The sequence below is a fragment of the Hoplias malabaricus genome, chromosome Y (assembly GCF_029633855.1).
Source record: "Hoplias malabaricus isolate fHopMal1 chromosome Y, fHopMal1.hap1, whole genome shotgun sequence".
NCBI lineage: Eukaryota > Metazoa > Chordata > Actinopteri > Characiformes > Erythrinidae > Hoplias > Hoplias malabaricus.
The window spans coordinates 47,308,877-47,321,546 of record NC_089820.1 but is presented as its reverse complement, the minus strand read 5'-3'; the positions used below and the strand labels follow the sequence as shown (position 1 = coordinate 47,321,546).

The following is a 12,670-nucleotide window of genomic DNA, read 5'->3' as shown; positions in this document are numbered from 1 at the left end:
GGAAACTGTGGACGAATCCGTCTCTTGGCTGTTGTTTTTGCCATCACTGATCCGCAACATCAAAGGCATACTTTGTGAGGCACACTTTGTGGAAGGAAGGGGTGTGTCTTGGAAAATGGATGCTGAGCATGTGTCTGTCACATGCTGCCACACTCACACATACAAACACATAGATGTGTGTATGTGTGAGCTTCATCTGCACACTCACATATACAAACACAAAAAGTAAATCTTGATTCTTTGGTTATAATCGCTAATTGAACACATCACATTCACACATGACAAATATCACAGCATCCTCCGAAACACATGTCAGTGTGACAATTTCTCTGCCCAAGACAGGATGCATATATAAAATATGCATTTATGCTTCTATGAATTTACTCTCAGTCAAGAAGAATGCAAAATATGGCACCAAAATTCTGGTGGAAACATACACATTTCTTGTTTTTGGTAAAATAGGCACTAGGGCAGCACAGTGGCGCAGTCGCACATCTCCAGGAAGCTGGAGGTTGTGGGTTCAAGTCCCGCTCCGGGTGACTGTCTGTGAGGAGTTTGGTGTGTTGTCCCCATGTCGACATGGGATACTTCCGGGATTTCCGGTTTATTCCCACGGTCCAAAAACATATTTTAGCAAATCAAAAAGTATCCTTGAGTGTGTGTCGCCCTGTGATTCTGGGTAGGCTCCAGACACACCGCGACCCTGAACTTTATAAGCTGTTACAGACAAAGAAAAAATGCACTTGCTCTAAATACTCTAAGAGTATTATCAATCAAAGATGCAAAAGCAAACTTCTGTCATGATTTAAAGGTGCATCATTGGATTGCATATATAAGAAGGTAGATATTTCTTGGAAATTTAGAGAGATGTTCTGTCTTCTCCAGGTAAGTACATGGTTATTTCAGCAAGACAATGCCCAACTTCATTCTGCACAACAGTGTGACTTTGTAGACATAATGAGTATGCTTGACTAACCTGCCTACAGTCCAAATCTGTCTCCTACGGTGCATCACGAAGTAAATACGACAATGGTTGCCACAGACTGCTGAGCAGCTGAAGTCTTGTATCAGATTAGAATGGGCATACATTTCGCTTGTGAAATTTAAAAAAATTGTTTCCTCAAGTCCCAAATGATCAAAATAATTTAATTAAAAGGAAAGGTGATGTAACATAGTGGTAAACCTGCCTCTGTCTCAACATTGTACCAATTAAACATTGTCTTATATTTACTCTATATAAGGTGCTCAGAGAAAGCACTGGAAACATTTTCTTTGTTATTTTGATATTTAAATAAAAGTAAAGAAAGGGAATAAACTAATAATATATTCTACTTTTTAGTGTAATTTAGTGTAAAACAAACCCCAATATTTATGGAAATGGAGTTTCTAAATTCATAGACAGTATATATTTACTTCTATATCATGTGTAAACACAGGTAAATTTATCTAGCTATTGATCTAAATAGGCTTGTTAAAGCTACATTAAAAAACATGTTTACTCAGTGTGTGACATTCATGCTGTGTCACTTTTTTATTTTTTAATGTAAAATGTGTGTGGTGGGTGGTAAGAAGTGGCCTATCCCTTTGGATGTGGCCCTGGGACAATAGATTAAAACCACTGCTCTTCACCACTTCCTCAGCTCATTTGTGGTTCACTCCACTGAATGACTGTGGAAGCAGTCTGAGCATTCTTTCATGTTAGAGAGGAAATCCCTTGCTGAAGGAACTACAGCCTATCTACTTGTCACCAAATAACAGATCTGCCATGAAGTTGATTTTGATATTTGTTGAAAATGTGGCATTGTCATTCACCTTAGCCATGTTTCCCATTTATTGTTCCAGCTTTTGACATTTCTGTGCCTCCCACTGCTGTCCCAGCCTCACGGATCTCTGGTTCTGTGGCCTGGAATCCACTTCTCAGAGGTTCAACAATCTCAAATTGGCTACTCCTGGTTTCAGCTAAGGTGTAGGCTAGGCATTGGAGAAGCTGTCAGGATCTCCAGTTTCCTCTATTTTTTTTACTGTGGTTAAAGTGTCTGCCCATTCAGTCCCAGCCCCTTCTCGCGCCTCTAGTCCAGGTTCCAGTCCAAGATAAGCTGTGTCTGACAAATGATGTTTCAAAGCTCTTTCCAGGACCATTTACACTTTCGTCTTCTCTCTTGATCAGCACCCCAAGCTTGTCTCCAGCTCTCACTTCTCTTGCTTTTATGACTCCGGTCCAGTTTCTTCAGATCCTACTACTTCCATCCCTCCAATATCCAACTCCAATCCATTTTGTTAAGCTTCGCTTCTATGGGTTCAGGTGCTGAATTCCTGCTGGGCATGATCCAAGCTCCTGCAACCTCCAATGTCAAATCAACATCTGGTGCAGCACCAGTTCATGCTTCCACTTTAGCCTGTTATGCTTCACCACTTTGGCCTGCACTTATCCTGTTCTACAGATGCCCAATTCACTGAAAGAACTACCGGATGTGCTATAGGACTTTGATATATTTGACTAATTCTGCAGTTTCTACCCAATGTCCTACTAAATGTCTCTGGATCATTTGACTGTTCCTGAGGACAGCATTTATATTTGGAAGATTTTAGAATTCGTCTGCTGAGGAGAGATTGCTGCTTGTTGCCCCATAGACTTGTAGACTTGCTGCTTGTTGTTCTCTCTATAAAATCTGGGGTAGAACATGCCCAAGGAGACTCATTGGTTCTTTCTGTCTTCCTGTCATTCTTCGTCTTGTTACTATGTTTCTTTCTAGGGATATTCAGCAGAGGGGTTTGTTGTTGATCCTACATAATGCTTTTTTGTTTTCTCTATGAGTGTAGCTTCTACCCCCTGGACCTTTTCTGCCTTAGGTCCTCAGATCCCGAGTTCACCAACAGGTAACCGCAGGACACTGATATTTATTGACTGATAGACCAGAAGCTTTTGCCCTGACAAATGTGTCTGTGTCTTTGTTAGCCGTGCTGACACAAGCTTCCAGAATTTTGGAAAACACTTGTGAAAATGGCTCAACATGGAAAGTTGGATGGTGTTACAATGCCTCTGCCAAGACCAAGATTGTTGCTTGTGGCCCCAAAGACTTGTTGACTTGCTCTCTTGTTGTCTCCTCTTTATTTTCTGAAATAGTACACTCCCAAGGAGGAGGCAGTCCCATTCTTTTGCTCTCTTCCTGTCATTCTTTGTCTGGTTCTTCTGTGTCTTTGTAAGGAAAGTCAATGGAGGAGCTTCCTGCTCTACAAGGCTTTGTTACTAATCCCGCAAAGTGTTCTTTTGTTGTAGGTTTGTGTAGATTTGGCCCTTTGACCTGCGTGACTGTAGTTCCTGCTTCATACTTATTGTCTTTTGTTGCACCTCGTCCTTCTCCTTTAGTCTCAGTCACTCACTCAGATTTCCTGACCTCTTTCACTGCTAACCAAGCTTCTTTGCCTCAGGTTACCTTAGTAGCTAGAGCCCATAACTCATTTTTGAGGATTTTGGAGAACAAATATCCTTGTAGTCACTGTCCCAAAGCTCTAGCTAGACTTTTATCACATTCCTGATCCTTTGCCTCAGTCCTGAAGAGGTTCCCTTATTATTTAGAGATCGTAAACAGGAACAGGCGGTAGGAGAAGATTGAATGTTACTTACACTTGAATTTCACTCTTATCAAATTAACTCAAACCTTTAGTTGCAGTATTATGTATATAACAGCAAGGATTTGCCTATGTCTATTTAGCCAGTAAGCTAAAAAAAAAAGGTCTCTTCCCTATACTGGTGTAAACCTTATCAAACAGCATTAGTGCAGCTGATAAGGCAAGGGGACATGTAACCATTCATTCACTCATTTATCTTCTGCAACCACATCCAGGGTCACTGTGGGTCTGGAGCCAGAAGGAAGCACTGGGCACAAGGCAAGAACACATCTTGGCAAGGGTGACCTTACACCTATGTGCTGTTCTCTTGAGTGTTTTGCATCTTTTCACACTTTTCTATGGTGCGACTTTAAGCTGTAAAACTCTTATAAACCTAAATGTTACATGATTATTTCAGAATCTAAATTCAATCCAGTTTTAAGGGAACCTGTTTAGTTGCAGACAGCAAAGTTAAGAAAAGAATGTTCCATTTTTTGTTTGCTCAGTTCTCATCCAGCCATTTTAAAAAGACCTTCCTGATCACGTTTTGAAGCCAATTAACTGTGACTTGGACTTGTTTAATATTGAGTTTTCTTCTGAAAAATCATGAAGTAAATTAAAAAATTAAATGTAAAAATCCGGCCTAGCTCTTTGAAAGGCATTAGTTCTCTGCACCATGCAGCACTTTTCTGAAGCAGCTGTGGAGCACTGGGCCTGGGGCTGAAATGCTGCACTTTATTAAACCTCTCTGAAGGCAGCAGACTCTTTGAACAGCGATTATTTATGTCTTGCCACTTGACGTAATTGCTGCATTAAAGATCTCCATAGGACTGGAGTGACGTCTACATCCTCTGTGGTTGTGTCATAACAGGTACGGAATATCATACACACACTCAAATCACATCTTTAAAGCACAATCAAGCACACAGCCACTTAGACACAGCAGACTTGGTTGTAACTCCTTAACGTATATGAGGAGTCCAAAATGAGAGGCAAAAAAATGGACAAAGAAGGAGCAAAAGGGCAGAGAAAGAGGAAAAGAAAAAGAAAACAATAGAGGAGAGAAACACAGAATGTGGTTGGGTCCAAGTGTGAGAGAGTGTGAGAGAGACATAAGAGATGGAGGGGGAGAGACCAGGCAGAAAGAGGTGGAAGAAGGAAGTTAAGAGAATGGGGAAATGAAACATGCAACAGATCTACAGCAGAAAAGAGAACCAAAGAAGGAGGGCAAGAGAGAAGTGGGAAATGAAAAGAGAGAAACTGATTAAAGAAAGAGTGGGTGAAGGACAAGGGAGAGTGAGAAAAGGGGAGAGAGAGCAAGAAAGCTCAGGGTGCAAGAAAAGGAGAATGAATGAGAAAGAACGAGCTACAGCAAACAGGGCGATGGAAAAAGAGCAGAGGAAAAGGAAAATATGAAAGGGGAAAGAAACAAGTAGAAAGAATACCGAAGAAGAGAATGAGCAGGACAGTGTGAGAAAGAGAGAGGGTGCGAGAGGCTGTGAGAGAGAGAGATGACTATGATGGGAGCCGCTTCATTGGCCACTTTGCTAATTCAATGAACATGTCGATTACGGCAGAATTGTATTTTTACTCTTCCTTCTGCACATAAAAGGCTGCCACAGCAATTAGCTTTAATTCCTGTCTTTCTCTGTATTTCTGCTCTTCGTGCTCCGAAGCCTTGCAGAAAAAATGCACGTTCCCCATGATTTGCATTATCCCGCCAATCTGCTTTGAAGTTGCCAGATACTGTAAGAAAAAGGGGGCTCCACTTATCCACCCTCCAAAAAAAAAATGTTCAAAGCGCCTAAATACGGTGGAACAGATGTACATTATCATTGGATTTGCTTTATTTTTTCTGCTCCTGCGTGGTTAAAGTCACCCTCCCCCTCTGCCCCCCTGCAGTGTGTGGAGCATGTGTGTGCTCTGGAGGCTGCTGCACCCCTCCACACCCATTTACACCCCTACACACTTCAAAGCGGCAGCAGACAAAAGCACACTGAGCTCGTCTCATGCTGCACACGCAACAGGCTTCGTTCGGCCCGTGGCAATACCCAGATAACGGTCAGTCTCAGCAACTCTCCTGGGACAGAGCCTCATCTGCTGCCCTCTTTAGCCAGAACTTGACAACAAATAGTGTGAAAGGTTTACTCGACATATCAAAATATCCACTGTGCATAGACACTCTGTTGATTACTGTCTGTGGACAGTGGAGCTGATAAAATGGACAATGAGCTTAGATGTAAGAGCGAGGTATGTGTTCCTAATCCAGTCATTGTTCGTGAATAACTGCACAAGTGTTTAACTGTGAACGCTTGTTCAGGGAAATGGCATCATGAGCAAATATACGCTGATGTAAAATCACTTTTAAAATCCTGGAGTATGACTTTCTGAAAACAGACATAACATTTGGCAGCAGATTAAATGTGTCAACATAAAGATGTTTTATATGTCAGTCCTTCCTACGCTCAATCTCCTTCTCTGAAACTGTAAAATATTAAATTGGGCCTCTTGAGAGACTTCTGTAAAGCTTAATAAAGATCTCTGACACTCAGATGTTCCAGCCTACACCATAGAAGCCGTATTAGCCCTGCTGCAGTATCCAAGAAAAGAAGAACACTACTTGGAGCCTATAGTTGTGCACACATTTCATTTTCAAGTCATAGACCACCCTTTAAAAATTCCCAGTCCAAATGTGCTTTAGCTGAAGTCATTTTTTTGAAAGCTTTTAGAAGTGGGACTCTTAACAGCTATGTAAGAACTGATAGACCACCAAACATGTCCCATTTAGACAAAGTGGACTTAAAGCAAAGTCTACATTGTGGGGAAATGCCATTCTAAGAGCTGTGTCTCTTAAGGTGGAACGGTATGTTTGAGGGAAATTAATGACTATTGTTTGTTGGTACCGCGACCCTGAAATGGAGAAGCGGAGAAGAAAATGATGATGATGATGATGATGTTTGTTGGTGGCTAAAATATAACTAGTCTGTAAGTTTTTATTCACTGTTTGAATTCCCACAGAACCTCATTTGTAACTGTTTAGTTTTGTAGCACCTTTGATAATGCAGTTAGCCGTCTTCTGAGTTTGGAGACATTTCCACCTTAAGCGATCTGAAACAGCAGACATAAGTCAATATTACGCACCTATGGAGCAGGAATAGAGCAATATCCTCATATCGGTTCGTGTTTTTCAGCGTGTGGAGTTCTCTTCTTTATCTAAATAACTCCAGATGCCTCTGCCATGAGCAGAGAGAGAGAGAAAGAGTAAGACTAGCATACCGGACCGAGACAGTTTGGTTTTTTACTCATTTACAGACTCTGGGGCCTTGTAAAAACACATTAGACCACTCTGAGGAATGCAAACAGACTAGAGCTAGAAAAATGGTGAGGAAACATCTTCTGAATTTTATAGACAGTGTTTTTTGATTACAATAATGAATCTCACCTTTAAAGCCATCATCTTTAACAGAAATATTCATTATCTGTAACTGATTATCCATTTCAGGGTCTGGAGTCTATGAGGAATCACTGAGCGCAAGGCATTAAAACACCCTGGATGTGATGCCAGTTCATCACAGGGCACCACACACTTTTGAGTAGCTAAGCCACCTACCAACGTGTTTTTGGACTGTGGGAGGAAACCGGAGCACCCGAGGAAAGTGGGCACAGGGAGAACACAGCAAACTCCTCACAGACAGTGACCCGGAGCAGGGCTCAAGCCCACAACCTCCAGGTCCCTGTAGTTGTGTGACAGTGACATGACTTGTTTCGCCACCGTGTCGCCTTTTTCACATTAACAGACGGCAGCAAATCAAACTCCACTTTGAGTTCAGAGCTGAGAAACTCCCCAGGTGTTTCTATGCATTCTTCCACTGTGAGAAGACAGCTCAACACTATGGGTGTGAAAGGATGTGGAGCTGCTCAGAAACTAAACAGCCCAGTGGCTTTCTTTGGAAAATTAAAGAAAGGCTCTGAATCACAACAGAAGCAGTGAATACCTTTATTAAGTTGAGGCTTCTGGGTGTCAACATGAGTTTGATTTCAGCTCTAGATTCTGAGGGGGGTGTGTGAGGGCGAGATCAGTTCCCTCTCCCTGTGTCTACAGTACGTATGAACCACTGTGAGTTGTGCTCATCAGTTGTTGTTGAGGCTTAATTTGAATTAATATCCATTTTGAGGTTATGGACATTAATATAAGAAAAGAGGGCTGGGTGTTAGAAAGGAGAGCAATGCTTTAAAGGCTTTAAAGAGTGAATGGACAGAGTGTGTTTGGAAGGCAAGTAGCGGTCTGAATTTAAAGTGAGACGGCATGTTGGGAACAAAGTGAACGTTTGCAGAGTGATATGTGGACAGAGGATTTTAACTCAGAACCCTGGAGAGGGCCAGGGAGGATTTAAATGTGTGTGTGTGTGTGCGTGTGTGTGCGAGCGAGAAGGCTCTGTGGTTGTCCCTGAAAGATAAGCTTGTATATATGTGTGTGTGCATACTTATCAAAGGCAGTACATGTGGAGAGAGATGGGCTGGACGACTGAGCTGCTGCTGGGACAGATTTAGAGGCAAAAAAATGATTGAGGGACCTTAAGAGTTGACAGAGAGAGAGAGAGAGAGAGAGAGAGAGAGAGAGAGTGATGAGGGGAGAAAGAGAAGATATTGAAATGCATTTAAATGGGTCAGGAACCTCAAATCTCTTAAATAAAACATGGCTCTTGGTGGAACCAAAAGTGGTGCTACAAAGAACCCTTTGTAGCACCTTTATTTTTAAGTGTTCAGATATAAAGAATAAAGAGGAGAAGAGGAAAAGAAGCAGAGAGAAAGAGTTAAGAGCTAGAGGCTAAAGAGGGGGACATGGAGTTAGAGAAACAAAGAATGAATGAATGTTGGTATTAATAAACAATCCACACATAAGCAGCTGATATGGAAGATCAAACTTTAATGAAAGTGTAGTTCTCTTGGCACAGACCTGCTATCAAATAAATAAAGCCATTAATCGAGTCCATCTATAATAAACTACATACAGGTATGAGAACTGATTAATAAAACAGACGTTATGAACTGTGGGTTTGGTCAGAACAGAGAATTCTGGGTATTGTTCAGTACACAAGCACCTTGACGTGAAAGAGCGTGTGTTAGGTCACACACACTCGATCAACGGAAACGATCGGGTACAAAGATGAACTCTGCAGAGAACAGAAAGAACAAGATCTGAACATAAATAGCACTTATTCCTCCTGGTAGATGCAGGGTTTACCTTCGGTCCGTGTGTTATTTACATCAGCGACACCAACACAGCGAACAGACCATCCCTGGAAAATACTGACAGTGTGCACAGAGCTCAGTGCAGGGTTATGGAGAACGCTTTCCCAAGTACAGAATATGGTATATTAGGCAATATAGTAGTAATAATAATAATAATATAATAATAATAATATATTGCTATATTGCTTCCCAAAAATGACGTAGAATTCCCCTCAGTACGAAAGGCTGACTTTCAACATGGCACCGGAAAACACTTCTTCATTACAGCGCACGCACACACACACACACACACACACACAGATTGCAGCAGCACATGGTATCATTAATCTTATTTAAATGCATGTTAAGACAGAGGAAGCTATTCTACAGAGAAAGTATGAGAAAGTGAGAAAGTGTGTGTGTGTGTGTGTGTGTGTTTGGGAGAGAGCGGGAAAGTGGGGGGAGACAACAGCTGAAAGAAAACTCAATGGTACATTAGATTTAATGAGACCACCCTCACAGTGGATGTGACAGGCGTTTGTGGTCCGTGTCCTAGCTCATTTCCTAATGACTCTTCTTTTTTTTTTTCTGGTGTCTTCCACACTACTGGCCTGGCAGGGGAACTGTGAGCCAAGCTGAATGTTTGTTCTGTTGGAGGCAGCTGTGTCCCTTGAGAGATACGCCATACTCTCACTGGAGCTCAGTGTTACTTTCTGCCAGATGGACATGCTACATTTTTTTGTCTGAGCCACTCTGAGGTCAGAAGAAAAGAGAGAGAGAGTTGCTTATCTATCAGTTTAGCTCTCTCTCTCACTACCATGCCAAAGTCTGAAATCAGTATTTTGAATTTGGTTGTATAATAAATATAATTTGTAAAGGAATTGGGTCACACTCATGCTTTTTCATGTGTATCGGGCAGTTGATGTTCTCCTGGAGCTTGTGATTATATTAGGGGCGGTTTGAAAAGGCTTCACTAGGCATTTCACTGCGCTAGTCTTCACATTTAAAGGTGCACTACATGATTTTTTATAGCTCTCTGGATCCAAATGGCCGTCTTTGTTGTTGTGGCTTCGGTCGTGTTGTGGAATGTGTGACCACTGGTGGCCAGGAAAGTAAACTACAGCAAGAAATAAGCACTCAGGTAAAACTGGCTTTAAAGATTAGTAGCATCATATGAGTTATGGTCAAGTCTCTCCGGTACTTAAATAAATGTAATAATGTTTACTAATGGTAGAATTATTCAAATATTTCTGGAGGCCATGGTATATATGAAGCAAGTGATTCCAAACATTTGAACAGAAGTGCACATGCGCGGACACACACACACACACACACACACATCCAAAAACACACCCACACACTCCCCTGACAGTAGGCTTTAGGTCTTGGTGAGTTATGGATGGAGTGGAGACTGCAAGCCGCCACTGCTGTCATCCTGCACCTTAGGAATGAGACAGCTGGCACACACAGTGTTACACACACTCTAACACAGAATACACACACACACACACATCTGCCTAATTTCAGTTTAGAGAAACTTCACAACTCTGTTATGCAAAGAGTCCATATATATATTGTCATATACTACACTTAACTGCGCTATAAATCTTTCATATTTAGTGGTCTTTACAAAAAAACAAAAACAAAGCTTTAAATTTAAATCTAGGACTGAGGAAAAACAAACAAACAAAAAAGCTTTACACAATGAATAAAAATATCACATTAATAAAGCTTACAATGTTGACATTTCCTTTGTTAAACACGTACATATGAGTCTGTTTAGAATATGTATGCGATTTTAAAAAAGGACAGAACTGTAGATTGGTGGCATATTAGAAAATAAAAGAAACCGAAAATAAAAATACCATCTAAATGATCATTTACCGACAATTACAATAATACTAGAGGTAGCAGCAGATTATGATTTTTTTCCTCCTTCTTCACTCTGTATTCACATGCTCCTGTTCTGTTTTGTCTGAAGCCGAGTCCTGTATTGCAAGAATGGAACCGGTTCTGATCCGTTTGTCCACTGGTGAAGCTTTCTGTAGCAAAGTGCTTTTCAAGTGGTAATCAAGTGGCAAGAGCACAGGAGCGGTGTCCACCTAGACACCTTAGGCAATCGGGGCACGCGCATGCTCACACTCATTCATACACACACACACACACACACGCATGTACAGTACCAATCAAACCCACCCACACACCTCCTCATGGAAAAGTGTTCTGTGTTTAATATTGTACACATTTCCTAATAATACTGAAGAAAACAACAAACCGAATGTGTTTCAGTTCATTTTTTCAGAAGAAAATGCAACCAAATTGTAAACAAACATTTACGTGGGGGTTTGTCAGCAAATGAAATAAATGAAAAAGTGGTCTCACACTTTTGCACAGTACTTCCTTGCAAACCAGTTTTATGCTTTAAAGATTAAATAAGGATGTAAACATCTAAACGTCAAAAAATATATAAAATATACATTCAGTCAGGTGTGTCTAAAGCATTTCACTGGTACTGTACATTTAAACAGACATGCCAGCCCTCAAACAGGAGATAATACCTCATTTTCCTTTCCTTCATAGATCACAATCCTTCATTTAACAGTCGTGACCCTTGCAGGGGCCTCAGCTTCACATGGACACAAAGTAGGGACAGGGAGGACAAGGGGCAAAAGGAGTGAAGTGATATAGCCCTTTCCAAGCCTGCTACTCTGTTCACAATTCTTGCCGTAATAGCAACTGAAAAGACTGAAGGTTGAATGACACGGACTCAAACGCACTCACTCGGTTGTCCGCAATATGGTCGTATGCAAAAGTTTGAACCCCTCCGCACATTGTACATGATTATTCCATTTACTAAGTGTAGATCCTCAGAAGTTTTTTTTTCTTTAAATACGAGTGCACTATTTATTTGCAGAGTTTAACATGATCCTAATTTTGTCTTTTTTTGCAGCAGCAGCAGTAATGGCCCATCAAAATGTGCTGGAGTGTGTTTTCCTTAGAGGACATGCGCTTATTTTCTCACTTAGAAAATCAACCAATGTCAACGTGTCATTTGACACCCGTGCCCAAACTTTTGCACATGACTCCACATTTGGCCACTTTCACTTGGTGTCCAGTGTCCGTCAGTCTTGGCTCAGCCTTGGTAATCCCAGCCCAGTGGGGAGGGCTTAATTCCTTCACTCATTCCTCCACTGAGCCTTGGGGTTCCCCGGCCCCCGGGTGGTGCCCCTCAGTCAGGACTGATAAAAGTGGTGATAATGGTAATGGTGCTCATGATGGTGGTGGTGTTCATGTCGTTGCACCACCTGTGCCAAGCCTCCTTCATACAGCACCACGCTGGGCAGATCCCTCACCTGCTCCTTCTCCACCACGGGTCCAGTGGTCACTGCCGGCCCCAGCGCCCGGGACGAGGGTCCGGTGTCCTTGGGCCGCTGCTTGTGCCGACGGTAGGGTCCCGAGATCTGGTGAGGTCCGGCTTGAACAGGCAGGGTAGGGGGAGGTGGAGCTCCTCTCTTCATCACTCTACTGGAGGAGGCCTGCGCTGTGGGGGTGCGGTGGTGGGGTTTGGGAGAGCGGATGCCGTGTGTCTGACGGACAGAGTCCAGTGGTCGGGGGCGGGGACACAGACCGTTCGGCAGGGCTGCCGTTTCTGTGGAAATGGTGTGTGAGCGGCGGTGGTGGGAGGAAGGTGGGTAGGCGTGGCCGTTCTCAGGCTCGTGGGAGCGGGAGCGCGTTTGATTGGCAGAACGAGAGGCGTGTTGGTCTGCCTTGGGGGGCTCCGTGGTGGGTGCAGCTGGAAGAACAAATGTTTGTTTGGTTGAATACTTTA

General features: G+C 42.4%; 1 protein-coding gene across 2 annotated transcripts in view; it reads right to left on the bottom strand.

Moving 5' to 3' along the window:
* Positions 1 to 8,552: 8,552 nt before the first annotated feature.
* Positions 8,553 to 12,670, bottom strand: part of LOC136678789 (protein naked cuticle homolog 1-like) — a 40,101-nt gene continuing 35,983 nt past the window's right edge. For both annotated transcript variants that reach the window (XM_066656923.1, XM_066656924.1), the window contains one exon: positions 8,553 to 12,634. In XM_066656923.1, the coding sequence (XP_066513020.1) occupies positions 12,075 to 12,634 (560 nt within the window). In that variant the 3' untranslated portion in view covers positions 8,553 to 12,074. The remainder of the gene's footprint in view (positions 12,635 to 12,670) is intronic.